This window comes from Erpetoichthys calabaricus, chromosome 17 (genome assembly GCF_900747795.2).
Source record: "Erpetoichthys calabaricus chromosome 17, fErpCal1.3, whole genome shotgun sequence".
NCBI lineage: Eukaryota > Metazoa > Chordata > Cladistia > Polypteriformes > Polypteridae > Erpetoichthys > Erpetoichthys calabaricus.
The window spans coordinates 63,939,242-63,960,305 of NC_041410.2; the positions used below are offsets into that span (position 1 = coordinate 63,939,242).

Below are 21,064 nucleotides of genomic sequence, written 5' to 3' on the forward strand. Positions count from 1 at the left end.
TTTCTGGATGCACTGTATAACTGAACAGAATCTGATGTAGTCGCAATACGTTTTTCCACTTTTGAAATACAAAAAAACCCCAATATTTTGGTCATATCTGACCCAGACACATCTTAAGGTGCATACAATTCAAAAAATGCACAGTATTAGCAATAAAATTTGTTTCCCTTTTGAAATAAAATGACTATTTTGGACCTAAATAAATATTTTGTCACCGAAGCTCAAGAGTGTTTTTTAAAGATATGATCCTAACAGTAGTTTGACCATTTGGATTATTTATTGACTTATTTATTTAGGAGCTTTTAACTTCCATGAACACTGTTTTTGTTTATTTATTTAAGAAGAGACTGCACTGCACTTTGCTGTACACTGGATTTTTGCTAAATAAACTTTCACAATGCATTATGCACCATCTCCTGCTGTGTGTGTTATATCCTCATTGTACTGTCCATCTCGGTTTCATGACTTTTGATGTCCTGGGCTCAAGGATAGTGTGCCAGCTGCTGGCCACCTGGGCATCCCACCTATCTATCCCTTAATATATTATTTTTGTTCTTGCTGCTTTTTGTGACTGGTGTCAACAACACTCTTTTGTGGCAAAGCCTGATGTCCACTACTGCCAAGGCCACTGCTGCCTGTCATTCTAGATCGGGACACTAGTAATCTGGTGGCCAGGTGACATTCATCACCAGTTTGCACCCAAAGAAGCCATTTGGAGCCACCAAGCAGGTTCCATTCTTGTAAGGAGTGGGGTTGGGATAAATGACAATAATAACACCTTTCCTTTGATTTAACAGTAGCTCTGAGTGTCAGATTGTTGTTTTTCAAAATGTTATTTTCAAAATTACATTTTCTCTAAGTTGAGTATTAAGTGTCTTATGGTTTTAATTTGTGAAACATGTAGACCCATGGTTTCTAAAATAAAAGGCAAATAAAAACAAAGCTGATGATACTTACATTTTATAAACACTACAAAAGTCTAAATTTGATGATCTCTCTGATTGTCCCTGGAGCATTCTTGAGTTCAGTATCCTGGACTTTGTCCTGCATGCCTATGAGCCATCTTGTTTGTCTGCTGCTCAGTTGCTGTGTTTTCAGAATTACTTCTTGCTTGTCAATGTGGTTCAGCATTGTGTCTTGCAATTCTTTTTCTTTCTCCAATGCTTTGTCACCTTCTGTGATGTTCTTCATGGTCAGCAGGTGTTGCTGTTCTTCTTCTTCTTCTTCCTATGATGGTGTGTTTTTGTCAGATAAATCACCTCTGTGATATGCTTGATGCTCAGCAGAGATTGTTCCCATTCTGTTTCTGTCTGCCATGTCACTTGATTTTGCCCTCATTTTGCCATATTAAACACACAACCACAAAGTACTTTGCCGAGGTTGCTACTACTTAATTTGTTGAGTTTCCAGAATGTATCGGGTAGGGTTGCATGGTATACCGGTGAAGGAAAAGTACCAAAAAATCTTTATATCAAAAATGGTACGGTACCAGAATTTTAGGATTTTCAGTACCTGAAGTACATGTGAACTTTTCTCTCAATCTCTCATGCCACTGCTTTCCTCTGTTCGTTTCATAGACTTCATGAAACAAAAGTACACACTTTGATGTGATTGGAACTTCAGGCACATCTCCCAATACTTTGACGCAATTGGAATTTCAAGCCCTTCCCCAAAGCTTCAACGTGATCAGAACTTCAGGCCCGTCCCCTCCATTCTTCAATGTAATTGGAACTTCAGGCCCCTCCCCCACAGCTTTGACATGATTGGAACTTCAGGCCCCTCCCGCAATGCTTCAACGTGATTGGAACTTCAGGGTGGATCTAACAGTTTACTTCGACGTGATTGAGACTTTGGATCTTCAAAACGAAAGCTGTGTGTATTAGGGAGGCTGGAGTAAGATGGGGGGCGGGGGGTTTGGAGCTATTTGTTATTTGCTTCAGAACTGTTATGGTGCAGGTACTGAAATCCAAAAATTGGTATCAATACCAAAGTCAGAATTTGAGTACAGATCCAACACTAGTATTCAGTCTAAAGCTTTCGATTAAGGCCAAGATCAAAGCACTAGCCTCAGCAGTTTGTGAGTAATCATGTGACAAGTGGAAGATCTCTGCATGTTATTATATATGATGTTGATGATGACTCTAGGAAGAGCAACCAGTCCGTGATAGTGAAAACATGTTGTTGTCACTTCATGCTTTTTCGAAGGAGTGAAGCTGTCATCACTTGCATTTTCATCTTTCCTTTGTGAACTTATTATCTTATTTTGAGTTGAGACTGCCTGCTGCTTATTCATGGGGACGTAAAGTGAGTAATTGCAGATGCATGTATGTAAGTCTGTGAATGTTCACATTGGATTGTTGCTGCACATGGGGTGGAAAGGAATGACTTCATTAGCTGAGTATGTTTACATATACATGGAATTTGGAGATACTGACAAATTAAATACGTTCACAAAACACAATCACTGTAAGAAACCATAAGTTCTTGACAGCATATAAACTAATGAATATTTTAACATGAAATAGTTTGTTAGAAATAGAACAAAGGTTAATAAGATTCATGGCTGATGTACAAACACTTTTGATGCCATGCTGTTTTTGCCATTGGTGCCCTGTTACATTTCCCAGAAGTGAAAGACGTGATGTTCAGGATGGGAAGCCTCAGCAGTAACTTGAGTGCATCGTCCAGAACCTGAAGTGATAAAGATGTTGGAGTTTATGCAAGTGACGGCCATTCTTCTTTGCTTATGAAATAATGCGTTGAAGTCTGACATGATCATCTACAGTAATGAAGGACATACTGGTAGACTCAGCGATCCTGGTGTAGAGCTGGACTAGCAAGTGGCAGTTTAAGATTCTTTCACCGTCATAAACACTGAATTATCTGTTGATCCTTTTTAACAATGCAGATGATGTTATCTTCCCATCTGAGATTCAAATAAGGAATTTGAAGGCCTCCACAGTGGTGATTAATGAGCCATAGATGCTTATGGTTAGGGTGATGGCAGGATTGTCCTGATGTCTACACTGATCGCTGGGTAAGTCGAGAAACCAAACTAAAACTAAATTTTTGCTGTTGTGTCTTGTTTCTAATTTTTTAGAATGCTGGCTGCTACTCATTTTGAACCCACCTCAGCCCGCAAAGCCTTTCCTTGTTTTGATGAGCCACATATGAAGGCCTTGTTTTCTGTGACAGTTGTTCACAGTCAGCAGAATTATGCAATCTCTAACATGCCAATGGTAAGTAGGATGATGGATATTTAAATGAGCAGCATCCTGCCATCTGTAACAGAAATGTAGTATTATGGTATGTCAGAGAGTCATTTTAAAGAATGCTGTTGTTTTATTGGAGTGAAGGCACTTGTACCAGCAGCATAACTCGGTCTCAACCGTGTATCATGAATTGAAGTTAGCGGCAGTAGCCAGCGCCATGTGTGCCTTTTTGTTTGCAATGCCCAATCTGACATATAAATCCAGGGGCTTCAACTAAATACTGAGTAAAGGGTCTGAACACTTGTGTCAGTATGATATTTTTAATAAATTTGGAAATATTCCTAAAATCCTGTTTTTAATTTGCCTTTCTGGGGTTTGAATGTGAGAAAAAATGAATTTAAGTGATTTTAGCCTTTAGGCTGCAACATAACAAAATGTGAAAAAAGTTAAGAGGTCTGAATACTTTCACTAGGCACATTACGTAGAAAGCTACAAGGTAGAGATGATGAGAGTAAATAATAATCACAAACAAGTGGAGCTCATAACCAAAAAGATCTTGAATCAAAAAGAAAACAAAAGTGAAAATCAAAACACACAAAATTCCTAACTCCCCAAAACTGATTTTGAAATGGCTAAACACCCTGTAAGAATTCACACGGTATTCAAAAACTTAGACAAAAGAACTCATGTGCCGCCATCTTTTGTAGGTGGAGAACTGTAACATTTGTATGAAAAAATATTAACTTGGACAAAATGATGTTATGGTTTAAAAAGTAAAGGCAGAATTAAATTGTCTACATGGTCCAAAACGCCTGAATCATGAAAGCCAGGTGCATTCCTGCACACACCTGAAATCACAACCAGGAAAATTTAGAATCGCCAATAAACCTAACACCCCAACACACAAGTCTTTGGAGATAATGGAGAATGTGCAGGCTCCAAGAAGACAGCCTCAGGATTTGAACCTGGGAGGCTGAATATCGTTGTGCTCGTCTGCATCAGTAAGCCCAGTCTGCAGACAATTTAAAACAGCACTGTCCAACTCTGGTCCTGGAGGGGTGCAGTGGCTGCAGATTTTCATTCTAACCATCTTCCTAATTAGTGACCAGTTTTTTGCTGCTAAATAACTTCTTTTGCCTTAGTTTTAATTGAGTTGACTCAGACCCCTTAATTGTTTCTTTTTTCTTAATTAGCAGCCAAACAATAATGAGACACAAAACGAGCCAACACATGGCTAGCTAACCTGTATCCATCATACAATATCAGAAAATAAAGAAAAATGAAGGACTCAGTAAGGCTGATCTGCTCAGGTCACCAAACTATTTTAATGGTGCTCTTACAAAAACCAAAAATTAACAGTTTTGGAATTTGTCTGCTGGGGCAGAATGAGAGGAGCAACAAGCCATGGAATTAAGTAAAATGTTTTAACAGCTTCTCATTAAGAAAATGGTTGGAGTTGGAAGCCCTGTTGGCTTGTTTCACGTCTCATTTCTGTTTGGCTGTCATTTAATGAAGAAAAGAACCAGTTCAGAGTACTGAATCCTTAAAAACAGGGATATTAAAATGAAGGGAAAAGAAGTTAATTAACAGTGAAAACTGGTCACTGATTAGGAAAAGGGTTAGAATGAAAACCTGCAGCCACTGCAGCTCTCCAGGATTCAAGCTGGACACCTCTGATTTAAATGTATTGTTGTGATAGAATTATTTATAGCTCATCATGAATGTATAAATAGTTATAGTACAGGTAAAAGATACTTACCTGTTCTAGCGCTCTAGTGAGGGAGAACGTGGTGGCAGGGCAAAGTCGCACCGGCATTTGGTGTCATCCTACTGATTTGAAGGCCTTTAAGTCAGATGACTTCTCCAGGCTTGAACTGGTAGTATGCCGAGGCACATGTCCCATGCTGCTATATATATATATATATATATATATATATATATATATATATTGTGGAGACTGGCTCGGACACAGACAGGCAGACACGTTCATGTCACCCAACACACGTTTATTTACAAGTTATTTACAAGTCCTTAGTGCACAAACCCAGTGCCAAAGCACCAATCACCCTTTCACAAGTCCTGGCCACAACACAATGCCTTTTCTCTTCCTGGTCCGCCTCCACTCCTCTCCAATACGCTTCGTCTTCTTCCTCCCGACTCTCGCCCTGACTGGAGGGAGGCGGCCCCTTTTATGTGCCCCGGATGGGCTCCAGGTGCATCATTAGGGCCTCCGTAGCCACACCCCTGTGTGGCGGAAGCTCCCAAGGTGAAGCCGGAAGTCCACCGGGTGCCCTCAAGTCTCTTCCCCCCAGTACTTCCCGGTGTGGCGGAAGTACTGAGGGCCAACACTCCCAAGGCATTGGGGCGCCCCCTGGCGGTGACCACGGGCCCCTACAGGGCTGAGCTTCCAAGCTCCGTACCCGTGGTCCCCAAAGCCACCAGGGAGGACGCCCCCTCGTGTCCTGGAGGAGACACAAGCCCTCCTCCACTCCTCCTAGGTGTCCCGGCCGGGCATGGATGCCCGCCGGGCACCACAATATATATATGCATGTATGAGATTTACAGCCTGCTCATTCTCCAGGGTTCTTTCAAACTATGTGTGTGTGTGTGTGTGTGTGTAGTGTCTGGCTTTGTCAGGCTTTGTCTGGCCAGACCCCTGTTCTGTGCCTCAGAAATTCAAAGCAGGATTTTCAGTTTCTCTGCCTCCCACAACATCCCGCACAACCAGCCTTCCTCAGGCAGCCTGGAGCTTGTCATTTAATCCCAAGTGATTACCGAAACGTTATAACATATAAAGTTTGTGGTTTTTTTCACAAGAGCTGGTTACATAAAACCAAACTCCAAACCACCACAGGAAATCTTTTGACCAGTCTTTGGGCTATAGAGAGCGCTTCTTTAGTGTAGAGTTGGTGGAGCAGTTGGTGAGAACAGTTTGCTTCCGATTTGTATATATTTATTGGTGGAAGTCATCTGTGGTTGTGGCTGCTCACTTTTTTCATTACTGTCTTTGTGCATAATTTTTTCATTTTTTGTTTTTGATTATTTTTCTGTCCATCCTTCAGGACCTGTCTGAGGAAGAAGGCCCTTTCTTAACTTTTTTTGTTGGATTTTCTCATCACTTTTTGCTTTTGGAGTCACTTTAAATATTGTATGTAGCCCCTGCACTTATTTTACTCATTTTTTTTTTATGTTCTTGCATTGAACTGTATATATTTGCAAGACATTACTGTAAATAATTCTGGAATAAACCAGAATTGTGCTTTCTGGAACAGTCATCATTACTGGTGTCTCGGTTCTCCCATCCCTTGGTCATGCAGTTACGGCAACAGTGCCAATGCATCAGACACCACAAAGCTCCCCAAACAATTTTCCTTTTGAAATCTGTCATTTCTTGCTTAACTTCAGTAGTTGTTGCCCTTTCATTTTTTCACCAACTGTGAACATCCTGCTTTGTAGTTATGGCTGTGCACTAAAGGGTTTTATGATGGTGCTATGTAAGATGATGACTGACTGATTACATTTCCTATTCCATCAGAGGACATCTCTGCTGAGAGCTGACGGCCTTGTGGAAGATCACTTTCTGCACAGTCTCAAAATGAGCAGCTACTTGGTTGCCTTTGTTGTGAGTGACTTTGCCTCAAGGAGTGCTATGTCCACCAGAGGCATCAAGGTGAGGATGACGTTATGGGTAAGACAGGGCATTTTGTGAAGTATACCAGTATTATGATCCTAATGAGATTAGCAAAGAAATGAAAACTGAATCAGTAAGTAGGGCACAGAATGCTATGAGCGCAAAACCACTCAAAGTCTAAATATGTTGCCAAAAAAGGCTGTCTTGCAAGTGTCTTTGGCTTTCTCTGACTGACGAGAAAGGTGGAAAGATCTAAAATGAGGTACACAACTGTCACCATTAGGTGTCAAGACAATGATGACAAAATTTGGGAGCAGCAACAGTTATTGATATGGCCACAGCCATACAGAGAAAGTCCCAAAATGCAGATGACCATCCAATCATAAAATGGCATCATCAGAATAGCGATAAAATAATTTACATCTTAAAAAACAAAGAACAAGTATATGAAAATTTCTAAAATTGAACTAGAGGTTGTAAAACCAGGATCACAACACTAATTATACCACAAAAAATGAAACGTACCCTAATTTCCAGACAGGGAGAACTCCGAATCGAAACAAGAAGTGCTATAAAGTTGAAATATTTACAGTTTTGTTGTGAAAAGTATTGGAAAATTCATAACAAGGTTTTAATGACAAATCTGTTACGACATTTTTCATGTAAGATTGAACTTTAAATGCAAGGCTGTTCTCCCTGCTAATCACAGCACCAGAGAGTGGCAATGTGCGGCCTGTCGATCTTGTCCATCATTTGCTGAAAAGTCAATGGTGCACCATGGAAACCAAAAGGAAGCGCTGAAAATTCAAACAACCCGTCCAGGGTGGCGAATACAGTTTTCCAAGGGGACCTGACAATAACTCTTCATGAGGTCTAGGGTGGAGATATACGAAACCTGCCCAAGCTTTTTCAACAGCTCATCCACACATGGCATCGGTTATGCATCAAACTTGGAAATATTATTCAAAAGGCTAAAATCAATAAAGAACTGAACCAAACTGTCAGGCTTTGAGACAAGTACGATTGGCTCTGCTACTCATTTTTGCTCAGACAAATAACGCCTAACTGAAGCATCTGCTGAACTTCTTCACCTATCACGTTCCTTGTCATCTCTGAAAGGCAGCACAAGGGCACCTGTATAGCAAAACCAGGCAGAGTGACAATCTTGAGTTCTGCAATTGTCGTCCGGCCAGGCACTGCCGAAAAGACATCACAGTTCCCCTCAATCAGCGATGGCAATTTCACTTTCTGGGTGTCAGTTAAATCATCCCCAATGGCAACCTCAGTTTGGGGACCACTGCGACCATGACCAGGACTTCGTGGTGGTCATACCACTCCTTTAAAAGATTAATATGCAAAATTCATATGGTTTCTGTCGCCTGGGAACTCTGACTTTATAATTCACTGGGGACGTACGCTCATTTATCACTGCCGGACCTTGCAATTCAGCCCGAAATTTATGTGGATGGAAGGGGATCAACACTAGCACACAATCCCCCTTCTTAAACTCGCAGAGTTTACTCATCTTGTAAATCAGCTTTGAATCAGGTCTACTAAGCCCTGGATCTGTCCTCATATGGGGTGGTCCGGATCAATATGGCACAGAAGAAAATGGTGCCCCTTGACCACCAGGCTCACAGCCGTGCGGAGGAGGGCCTGTTGCTTCAAGAAGTCATAATCATTGTGTCTTTCGGGAGGGAGTTTTTGCATGACCTGAAAATGGGGCCACGATAGCCAGCCAAGTTCCCCTGTCCCATCGCAACAATGTTGCCGTGTGCTCGAAGCAAAACAGGAAATACTCTGGGTCATCCGAGGGAGCCATCTTCACCAGCACATCCCTGGGGAGAACCCACCAGAGCCTCATTTTGTTCTGCTGGTATCGGGATATCATATGCCTCCTGGGGTTCCATTGGTGCAAGACCCCACTTCTGGTACCATGTGACACGTAAGTCACTGTCTTGCACCCCAAAACACGAAGCTGAGTTTCAGTACTTTAGCAAAATCAGCTTTTTTCAACTTGAAACAGGAACAGCAGGGTTATTTATTGCAGCGAGAGCTACAACTCTCTTATACACAGACACAGCAAACAAGCATAGTTGTGGCCAGGTCAGTGGCCAAGTTATACTGTTCCCTGCATTTATAATGTGCCTTGCATCATGCATCGGCCACAGGCATGTATAGCACAATCTCAATTGGCTCGTAGTTGTTTCCACGGCGCTCTGCCGCTGTGCTGCAAACCTGTGATTGCCTCAGCAATGGAGAAGCAGTCCTCCACAGACGTGGCAGGTGTGCTTCGAGTGTGCTGTTCCATTGTGGGGGGGTACTAAAACAGTTCAGAAACCTCACAATACAAAAAACTAATGATGACAAGTGTCCGTTTTGTGATGAAAAATAACTTTTTTTAAATTGTTTTAGTCTTTTTTGTGATTTATATCTAAAATTAGTGTTATGATTTAACAAAGTTATGTTTATTGTTTGTGTTAAAAACAACAGGAAAAATAAAGGTTTGATTACTAAATTATCTGTTAGCTGAAGCCAAACTAGCCATACTGACAAGTCGTAACAATAAGCAATGTGGAAAAATACCACCTGATGCCATATCTCCTATCTACTGTTCAATAAAGGTCCATGTGGCCAGTCTCTCGGAGCAATCTGATTGGTCAGTTTGGCTTTGGCGATGTGACATAAGAGGAAGTGCAAGTGTGAAATGCAAGGGGAGGAGTAAAGGCACACGCTGAGTTGCTTTCAAAGACGGAAAGTGTCATACTAGACAGCAGGTGATAAAGGTGACTCAAAAGTAATGCGAGTCTGAGAAGCAGGCTTTACAGGAACACCCTCGAGAAAGGGAGCACCAGTTAAGAGACGTTCACACACACAAATACTGAAGAAAGGCGCTGAGGGTACACGTAGGGCAAGAGATAGGAAATATTTTTAAATTATTCTACACTATTACTGGTCTTTGACAGGTAACATGGGTAGTTTTGAATAAAGCTGGAATTTGCTTTTTTACAATGGAATGCATCAATTTGAAGAATTTGAAAAAATGAGGGGTTAAAGGGATATTGTGATCTGTTGAGGAAAGAGAATTGAAAATTCATTTATAATAATACTCAAATATTATTTTGAAAAAGAGTAACTGAAGTACTAAGAATGAGCACTTATTAGATATTTGCCACATATAGAAGGCGGGTTATAGAATAAATTTTAAAATGTTTTCTATCTCTTGCACTACGTGTACCTTTACAATGTTTCCTCTGTATTTGCATTTGTGAAAGTCTCCTAATTGTTGCTCCATATCTCGAGCGCATTCCCATTAAGTCTACTTCTTAGACTCTGTCATTATTTTCAAGGTGCCTTTCGCAGCTTCTGTCCAGTTTTATACTTGCCATCTTTAAAAGCGACTCTCTCAACATGCCTCATACTCTTTACTCCTCCTTGTGTGTCTCACACTCGCACTTCCTCTTTAGTCGCATCACCAAAGCCAAACTGACCAATTATACCAAAGTCAAACCGACCAATCAGATTGCGTTGAGGGACTAGACACACATGCACACACACAGACCTCAGTGCTTTATCCTTTACTTCATCCTTTACTTCATCCTTTTAGTAGATGAAGTAAAAGGAGTTAAGTAGAAGTGCAGGAAGAGGAAATGAAGGTCAAAGGTTTCATTTTATATTTCTGTTTTATAGTGTGAGAGAGGTGCAGGAGTGTGCAGTGCTGGAGTTAATGTATTTATTCTGCAAAACATGTCAAAATGTATTTATAGTTTGGATCCTGTATTACTATTTTTAATTTTGAGTTAATAAAGATTTTTTTTAAGTAAGACAATATGGGGAGAAGCACATTGGTGTGTGAAGGCAGAGAATAACATGACTAGAGACTGTCTGTGGACCCTCCTCAAAACATAAGTGGATTCTTCACATGTAAAGTTAAGCTTCTGTCTGTCACCCTCCATAGTTTGTTCCTCTATTAAAAAAGTTAAACTGAGCAAGGCTTTTACCAAGTCGGCGTTAGGTTCAAGGCGCCACATTCAAATTCAAGTGTGTTTCATTGTATTTTCTCTATGTCAGGTTTCTGTTTTTGCACCAAGCGAACAGATCAGCCAAACAGAGCATGCACTTCACATTGGGGTCAAGATCTTGGAGTTCTTTGAAGAATACTTCCAGATCCCTTATCCGATTTCAAAATTAGGTATTGTCAAGTTTTACTATCATTTTATTTAAATGGTCTTAATAATTATTTGAGCAGCATAAAGAAAAGTTCCAAAGTAGATGGAGTTCTGGTGTCTAAAAAATCGAGCATGCTGTAAACATTTTTGAAATTTCAAAAACTGTCATTTAAAGGCATTGGTGAATTTTCAAAATTGTCCAAATTGTGCAACTTCAACTGCTAAATAATTTTCTGTTTTAAATTTATCTCAAGAGCGTACACTTCAATTTATATATCTTTCATTTTTACTCAACCCATAGATGCTCATTAGAACAAGCTAGACGAAAACAGGACATTCAGCCCAACAAAAGACGCCAGTCCTATTCACTTACTTCTTCCAAAAACAATCAAGTCTAGCCTTGAAGGTCCCTAAAGTCCTTATGTTTATCACACTACTTGAAAGCTTATTCCAGGTGTCTCTGGTTTTTGCGTGAAGAAAAACTTAATGTTTGTATGAAATTTACCCCTAACAAGTTTCCAACTGAGTCCCCATGTTGTTGATGATCTCATTTTAAAGTAACAGTCTAAATCCACTGGACTAATTGCCTTCATAATTTTAAACACTTCAATCATGTCTGTCTCCTCCAGATGAGGCATCACCAGTGCATTACAAAGCTTGAGCATAACCTCCTTGGACTTGTACGCCACACATCAAGGTGCTATATAACCTAACATTCTGTTAGCCTACTTATGGCTTCTGAATACTGTTCGGAAGTTGATAGCGTCGAGTCCACTATGACTCTTAAATGCTTCTCATAAGGTGTATTCTCGATTTTCAGAGCTTCCATCTATCTCTCTATCTATCTGTCTGTCTGTCTAGATGTGAAAACATATCCCCAATACAAGTTAGTGTAACACCAGCAGCAATGCATGGTCACATCATGAACTGCAAGAACCTCTGCAACACCAGCTCCTTGTGTTCAAAGTCTTCTGTGAGCTTTGTAACCGTAAAAGTAAAAATGCAAACAAGGAAAGCAAGAAGTTATGTAGTTTCTCTAGAGATTAATGGAAGAAGACTGGAACTCCCTAAGTGTGGCTCTATAACAATGAATTGACAAGTAGTCAATGTTTAAGTTACGCTACAAACATGATGGCTGCATCATCTGCTCTTTATAATAATTCAGTATTTCTCTGACACTGTCATTTAGTGGCAAAGCACCACAATGACCTGCTGCCCATCATGATAAGTCACAGTCAATAATTTTAGCTTCAGTGTGAAATAAAAATTTCTCATCTCTATCTGTTTCTTTAAAATATTTAACATTTAAGAAATAACACACTACAATTAGCAATTGACGTACCACAACTAATAACTAACAATAATCCAAAAAAGGCATTTTTACATCACCTGACTTGCACTTCAATATCTATAAAGGCTGTATGTCAAAAACATGGACCTACGGACCTAAAATGTAATGTGCTTCATCTTCATTTGGAGCAAGCTGGACTTTTCCATTTCTTGCAACACATTCTTCTGTTTTCATTATGAACATGCACAGTTTGGCAGTGACCGCATTGGTGATGTGTAGCATCCACTTTGTTTTCACGACCACTCGCAGCTGAAGGCGATCTCGTCTTCACATTGTTTACAGCTCGGCGCAGTTAAAAAGTAGAAAGACGCAAAGCTGTTTTCCTCATCTCTTCTACTATCAAGTACTGCCAACTAAAAAAAAGTTACAATGTGGCAGTTTCAGCGACAGTCACGTGGACGAATAAATAAAACTTCTCTGTCAGAACGCGTCTGGCGGTGGACAGCTCAGTGCTGTAGTCCAGACAGGAGGGGTGGGAGAGGGCGATGGGGGGCGCACACAAATAATAACAATTTGTAAAGATGATATAAAAATGGTGTCCACAAACGAAGTGATTAATTCCTGTATTATAATATGTTCTGTGGTCATAGGTAATTTCCATATAGTGTGGTCATACGTAATTTCCATATCACGTGGTCATACGTAATTTCCGTTTCAAACTCGAAAAGAATTTCATATATATATATACATATATATATATATATATATAATATCGTATTTCAGCCACCACAAGCTTAATTAGGCTTCAGTTTTGTCATTCCAACAGATGGTGCATCACAAAGGCCACCTTTGTAGTGTTTATTTGGCACATCACAAACATTAACACTGCTTTTACAAATACCATACGAAATGGCATACAACAGCGACACAGGCATTGCATTTGTCGTTCCAACAGATGGCCTATCATAAGCATTTTTAGGGGCAGGCTCTGTATGCATGAGAGTTGAGAACCAATGAGTAATCAGCTGGAAGCACAATGTGTACAATGAAGCTACTATGACCCCCTTCTTTTGACACCCACTGCATGCCCAACCTACCTGGAAAGGGGTCTCTCTTTGAACTGCCTTTCCCAAGGTTTCTTCCATTTTTTCCCTACTAGGTTCTTTTTGGGAGTTTTTCCTTGTCTTCTTAGAGAGTCAAAGCTGGGGGGCTGTCAAGAGGCAGGGCCTGTTAAAGCCCATTGCGGCACTTCCTGTGTGATTTTGGGCTATACAAAAATAAACTGTATTGTATTGTATTGTAAGCTACAAGGAGTAAGAAACACAGGTATTTTGGACATTAAAAACAGAAGAAAAGCTATTTGATGTCTCGTGTTTTATGTATGACAACATGTGCTGGCATGTCATCACACGGTGGTGTAATCTGACATGCTCAACAACTTTTAGTTGTGTAAATCATCTTGCTCTGGCAGTGAGATCAGCAATGGCAGTCATCAAGCGCAATCCTGCAATTTGCTTGCCATTTAGCACATGTTGCTGCTCTTCATTTTCTTCCTGGCATGTCATCTTCTCGATCAGTTTGCCTGTGCAGTTTGCCGTTGGAAAAGACACAAACCCATATAATTTAGTAGTTGTGTATTGTGACATCAGCTTCAGAAAGATAAATATGATTAAACCACCACTGTTCAGCAGCACCAAGCCCTGAACAAAGAAGAACAAAGCTGAAGGGATAGAAGAACACCCTCGGCCTGAAAGCCTGGCCTGAGCTACAGACAGAAGTAGAAAGAGGAGGATGGAACAGACAATGTAGAGCAGGGGCTCTCAAACTCAGCCCTCAGGACCCCTGGTAGCTGCAGGCTTTTTTTCCAGCCAAATTCAGAATTGGTGATTATAACTGATCTCATTTCATTCTTTTCCGTCTTCTCTTATTTTACATTCAGAAAAGTGCAATAGTTTGATTTTTTGCATTTATAAAATATTTATGTTTTTCCAATATCTTTAACTGCTTAACTCATTTTTTTCTATTATTTTTTTACCTTTTTATGTGTGGTTTGCTTCTTTTGTCGTATCCTAAGAATGACATTTAAAAAGAGGCTGAGCAAAACAACGCTGAAGGATGAAAGGATGCAACTACTTTAGAGTCAGACCTACTCTGATTAGTAAATAATGGATTAAGTAACCAGAAAATGAGGAAAAGAACAATGAAAATCAGGATGAAAGTATTGTTAAAAAGTAAAAAATTCATTTCCAATATAACTTCTTAGTACATTTTAATAAACAGCTTTTTACACAAACTGGGTAATAACAGATTACTTCATTAGGCCGGCAGTCCAATTAAAAACAGAAATTGTTTGCAACAAAAACCTGCAGCCACAATGGGTGCCCAGGACTGAGAATGAGAAGCCCTGACTTGAGTGTTCAAAACAAACCCACAAAGTGACCAGCCATTAATAATAGCTGGTTCCCCATCAAGTCATCACAGCACCATGCTGGACAAAGCGAGTTCACAGAATGAACAGTCACAGCTAGAGCCTAGAGCCCTCACATTCTTCATTCACTGAGTGGGTGGGCATTGAGGCTGCCTCACAGCTCTAGGACCCTGGCTTTGAATGTCACAACACTGACTGCTTGTGTCGTTTGCATAATCCTCCTCATCAGTGTTTGTCTTTCTGTTTGCACCTTAGGTCAAGTGCCATCTCTAAACTGGCCAGGACTGCTAGCAGTCTTGTGCCAAAAGCTACTGGCACCAACTGGAATTCTCTATAACCCTGAAAATTGATTAAACTGGCTTAGAAAAAACACAGAAGGTCAGATGATTTCTTGAATGTACATAATTCACTCTAGTGTAAATGTGAAGTATGTGCTTAACAACCACTCGTTTGTTGTAGTCATTTCCGTTAATCTTTCACTTACCACTGCTGAGGCAAACAAGCACGTTGACAGTGGCCCCTCCACTTACCTGTTTTTAGGAATCTGCTTTTCAGCTTATATCATGGCGGACAGCCTAATCCAGAAGCATTGGCAGGAATTAAACTAAGACATTAATGTATCATGCGCATATCATTTAAATTAATAAAATAAATTGAAACTGCCTTGCAGTTAGTAGACCTGGGTTCGCTTCCCGGGTCCTCCCTGCGTGGAGTTTGCATGTTCTCCCCGTGTCCTCCCACAGTCTAAAGACATGCAGGTTAGGTGGATTGGCGATTCTAAATTGGCCCTAGTGTGTGCTTGATGTGTGGGTGTGTTTGTGTGTGTCCTGCAGTGGGTTGGCACCCTGCCCAGGATTGGTTCCTGCCTTGTGCCCTGTGTTGGCTGGGATTGCCTCCAGCAGACCCCCGTGACCCTGTGTTTGGGTTCAGCGGGTTGGAAAATGGATGGATAGATTGAAATCTTAGCATAATGACAACATTCAGTGAAATTGAAAATATAATGATTATCTTTAAATAGGAATCTTTACCCACATTTCCTCTTTACTATATGCTTGTGTATGCAAATAATGCAATCTACCTATCAAAAAAAAAAACTGCTTTAGCAAGTTCAGAGCGAATCTCACAAATGGTGGTGAGCAACAGAGGACAATTGTTTTAATGTTTGTCTTTTGGGAGACAATCATCATTTGGGTTAAATCAGCTTGTAGCAATTTACTTAAGAGCTGCAGTCCTGTTGCCATTTTGATCGTTTAATTTTATTTCACCATGTCTGTCTCTTCTCTGCTACAGTTTGAGGATTATTACGATTGACATTATCATCATTGTTGCTGTTGTTCGTATTATTCTTGAACTGTGTTGGCCGTCGCTAGTATGCAAAGATAATATAAAACAATATAATTGAACATTCACTTTGAGTTTGAGTGTCTGTAGGCCTGTATTGTTTAAAAAAATGCCATGACACCCAGGGCCATTTCTGGACAGCAGAATGTGCTGTGCATAGTGCAGATAAGTGTAGGCACAGCTGAGGCACACAACCTAAACATTTCTTTGTGTTCTGGTCCGATCTGCTCAAGTTTTTCTTAACAAAATAATTCTAGGAATCTGTACATGGAGCTGCAGTAATGCACCCTGACCACTAGAGGGCCTAGACTGCCTATGCCCAGAAACGGCCCACCCAGAAACACCCAGGCCCATTGACCTAAAATGGATGTCTTTGCCTTGTGGGAGCACACACACACACTCACAAAAGAGCAAAGGAGGACTGAACAGTACATATCCCAGTAGCTCTCCATTGCACCACAAACTGCCCAGAGACAATAACACTTAGAGCGGATTCAGAACATATTCAGACTCCTCACTTTCTGCACAATTTATTGTATTGTGGATTTAATTTTAAATGGAGATTTTTTCATGGTTAGGTGGATTGGCGATTCTAAATTGGCCCTAGTGTGTGCTTGGTGTGTGGGTGTGTTTGTGTGTGTCCTGTGGTGGGTTGGCACCCTGCCCAGGATTGGTTCCTGCCTTGTGCCCTTTGTTGGCTGGGATTGGCTCCAGCAGACCCCCGTGACCCTGTGTTCGGATTCAGCGGGTTGGATAATGGATGGATGGATGGATGGATTTTTTCATTTTTACCCATTAATCAACACTGACTAATCCATAATGAAAAGATGAAAACATGTTTTCAGAAAGGTTTGAAGATTCATTTAAAAAAAAATCAAAACCTGAAATCTCTCATTCAAGCATTTAGACCCTTAATTTGGTACTTTGTAGAAGCCCCTTTGGTAGCAATTACAGCTTAGAATCGTCTTAGGTAAGTCTCTACAAGCTTTGCACACCTGGATTTGGGCAGGTTCTCCCATTCATTTTGGCAGATCTTCTCAATCTAAATTAGTTTGGATGTGAAGTGTCTGTAACTGCCATCTTTAATTCCCTCCACAAATGTTCTATTGGGTTTAAGTCTGGGCTTTGGCTGGGCCACTCAAATACCATTCTAGACTTGTCCTGAAGCTACTCCAGCATTGTCTTGGGTGTATGCCTCAGGTCACTGTCATGTTGAAAGGAGAACCGTCACCCCAGTCTGAGGTGGAATGCTCTCTAGAGCAGGTTGTTTTCAAGGACCTCTCTGTATTTGTCATCCTTCTGCCAATTCTGACCAGTCTGCTTGTCCCCGCCTGCCACCACAGTGCTTCATGGTATTAGGCAGGTGATGAGCATGGCTTGGTCTTCACCAGACATAGTGCTGGGAGTCCAATTTTTGTCTCATCAGACTAAAGAATCTTATAATGCATGCTCTCAGAGTCCTTTAAACCAGCATATGCCTTGTCGCTAGGTGTAAGAAGAATGGACCGTGACAACTGAAGAAAAGTTGGGACACCAAATGGGTCATGCAGTTTAATTTCCTATTTTTTTCTTTTCGTTTTAACTTAAAATCAATGCCTTCTGGCAGCAAATTAAAGTGGCCTTAACAGCTGCAAATAACATAAACAAACAAGCTCTGATTAGCTGAACCTTTAACAAAACGGATCTCTGAGGGAGTGCTGGTTCAGCCAGGTCTCAGTCTCAGGTACTCAGGCTTCTTATCTTGTGAGCACCAGAAGGGGTGGGGCCAAGTGCCCTCAATGGGCGGTTTCTTGGAGTTGTGGCGAGAGAAGGAGAAGACACAGCGACAGCACCCCCCTCTTGCCCTGGTGGATTATCACATACCTTGAGTGAGCCAGCAAGGAGATCCTCAGACGTGCATGCGTGACAGCCTTTATTCAGGAGTAGCTTCCATTTAGTCCTTCTATCATAAACCCCTGATTGATGGAGTTCTGCTCAGATGGTCATTTCTCTGACAGGTGCTTCCATCTCAACAGAGGACTTCTGCTGCTCTGTTTGAGTGACCATTGGGTTGATGGTCACCTCCCTGACCAAGGTCTTTCTTGACCCGCTTACTCAGTTTGACCGGATGGTCAACTCCAGAAAGAGCCCTGGTAGTTCCAAATTTCTTCCATTTCACAATTTTTGAGGCCACTTTGCACCTGGGAACACTTAAATCTTTAGAACTGGTTTGGCATCCTTGTCCTGATCTACTCCTCACCATAGTTGGACTGCAGAGGTCTACAGTGTTCCTTGGACTCCATGGTTTGATATTTGTCCTGACATGCAGTGTCAATTGTGGACTTCCTATTTATTTATATGAAGTTTACAACACCATAAACCATTTATATATCCTTTGATAAATACCTCTAATTGGAAAGAAGAAGCCTTTTTTGAAAGAGTTGACCACTTTACGTTTTCTCAGATATTGTCAAACTTCATCTCTGCAAGTCTCTAGTGGGTTTTGTTTGTTCTCATTTGCAGTACCTCAACTCATGGAGTTGGGTTAGTAACACTCCTGACTTTGTGTGAGACACCTTTTCTTCCACTTATTCATGCGCTGTCATGGTAGATTTGTCCTCTAGTCGAATGCAGTTCTCTCTGGCCTCATGCCACTTTATCCCCATCCTGTTATTCGTAGTGACGTATTGTCAAAGGAGCCAGCAGGAGAGTTTAAAGGTTCCCACTGAGTTCTGACTGGAACAACAGAAGGCAGTCATTCAAAGTGAATTTCTACTGGCACGTTATTCTAAAAAATGTTATGCCTTCTGCTTGTCTGACATTTGACAAAGTATGTGAGTGAAGCCTAAAAAAAATCATTTGAAATTTAAATGGATTTCCAAGTAATAACATATTTACAAAAAACAAAAAAAAAAATCTGATGTCTATAAATAATGAGTGTAAGTGTGGCCTGTAGGAGTTAAGGTTAGCATTAGGGTCTGTTCTTGAGAATGGATGCCAAAGTAGGAATCAAAATGGAGTTTAATAACAAAAGAAAGTGCATTTGAAAGAAAGTCAAACACTGTTGAACATAACAGATGTCTGTCTCCATGACCTACCTACACAGGCTAGGCCGCTGACTACCTGCAAGTAGTTACCTCTCCCTGTACACATTCCTCCTAAACCTAAATGGCAATGCAAATGCATACCCGTCCCTGAGCCACAGAGGTGTACGACTCTTTCAGACCTTTGAGACACTGTCCTCTAGTGGCCTAGGAAAGGGAAATCCCATTACTAGTATTTCTCTTATTGAGATTAAGGTCTTTTGAGATCCAACTTTGTGATGGTAGCACCTCCTGCTGATTGCATGTGGCATTGCTATCCATGACTTCCACACTAACTGATACATGATTTAAAATAGCATAATTGTTAGGAAGCCATTCAGCTGAGGACTCTGTTTCAGTTTCTTTTAATGGATCATCATCTGACTCTCCCCCCCTCCAGGATCAGTGCTTAGCTGTATTGTATTTGCATTGAACATGTTACCCCTAAGTCATGTTATAAAAAAGCATGAAGTGTCCTACCACAGTTACACTTTGAGATCCAGTAGCCCGGATGCACTGAAATGCCTGTTTGACTGCCTGAATGATACAAAGCAATGGATGGCTAGTCAATTTTTAAAAAATGAATGAGAGAAAGAGAAAAGAAATTTAAAAGAAATTTAAAGTTTTGGATCTCTGAATATTGTTAATAACATAACTTGTGATCTTGTGTCACTTTCCGGTTATGTTAAACCCTATGCAAAAAAACATGGCATGTTATTTGAGCCAGACATGAAATTTGATTTACATATTTAGCTGACACCTTTACAGTATCTAAAGCACCTTACAACATTTATGATACAATTGGTATCATTTTTGGTTTTCCAGTTGGAGCACAGGCAGGTCAAGTTACCGTGTCGGTAGGGGGATTTGAACCCACAACCTCAGAGTTTGCAGTACAAAGCCTTAACAACTACACCACACTGTCTGCCTGCTAAGCAAATAAATGCTGCTGTTAAGGCCTCTTTGTATCATCTGAGAGTCTTGAGCAAAGTCAGGAACGTGTTTTCTTTTGGAGATATTGAGACATTAATCTAGGCTTTTATTTGTTCTCATCTGGAGTATTGTAATGGACTGTATTTTTGGGCTACTTAGACTACTCTGTCTCATCTCTAGTTTGGGCAAAATGCAGCCACACGTCTGCTAACAAAAACAAAGAAACCATGCCACATTACCCCTATTTTAGCATCTTTAGGCTAGTTGCCTGCAAAATTTAGAGTCAATTTTAACATTTTACTGTTCATCTTTAAAGTTTTAAATGTGTCAGCTCCAGCTTACCTCATACACTCCTACTGTCCACGTGGAGCTCTGAGGTCAGCCGATAAGCGGCTGCTTTCTGTCCCAAACAATCATCTGCGGAGTAAAGGTGACCGTGCTTTCTCCACGGCTAGGCCCAAACTGTGGAAAAATCTTCCTCTCCACATTTGACCAGCCCCAATCATTGAATGCTTTAAATCCTGGCTCAAAGCTCATTTGTGTAGTTTGCTTTTTAGATGTTTTAGAGGTGTGTTTCTATTTATTTTTGTATTTGTATTGCCCATTTGTTGTATGGTTTAATCATTTTTATTCATTTATTAATTTTATTTTAATGTTGTAAAGCACTTTGGTCAACCACTGGTTGTTTTTATGCTTTGCTATATAAATAAATAAACTAAAAGAAAAAAAACTAAACTAAAACACCATAACAGTCAAATTGGAGATGTGGAATGATAACAAAAGTAAAAGAAAGAATAAAATAAGGTAAAGGGTGATAAACCCAACTACCCACTTTCTGAATTTATTTTTTCCAGTAGGGGCACAAAAGCAGTCAACACCAATCTGGGAATGGGTATCAGGTTAGACCCCACTCTGTATGGGATGTTAATCCCCTATAGGGTGCCCACCCACTCACCCCATGGAAATGAACGGCCCTGCCACCTGACACAACTATTCA

The 21,064-nt window shown here is 40.6% G+C and overlaps 1 protein-coding gene across 1 annotated transcript in view; it reads left to right on the forward strand.

Moving 5' to 3' along the window:
- LOC114667486 (endoplasmic reticulum aminopeptidase 1-like) overlaps positions 1-21,064 on the forward strand; it is an 89,860-nt gene that overhangs the window by 8,808 nt on the left and 59,988 nt on the right. The window contains exons 3-5 of the mRNA XM_028822792.2: positions 3,101-3,239; positions 6,748-6,882; positions 10,915-11,035. Coding sequence (XP_028678625.2) covers positions 3,101-3,239; positions 6,748-6,882; positions 10,915-11,035 — 395 coding nt within the window. The remainder of the gene's footprint in view (positions 1-3,100; positions 3,240-6,747; positions 6,883-10,914; positions 11,036-21,064) is intronic.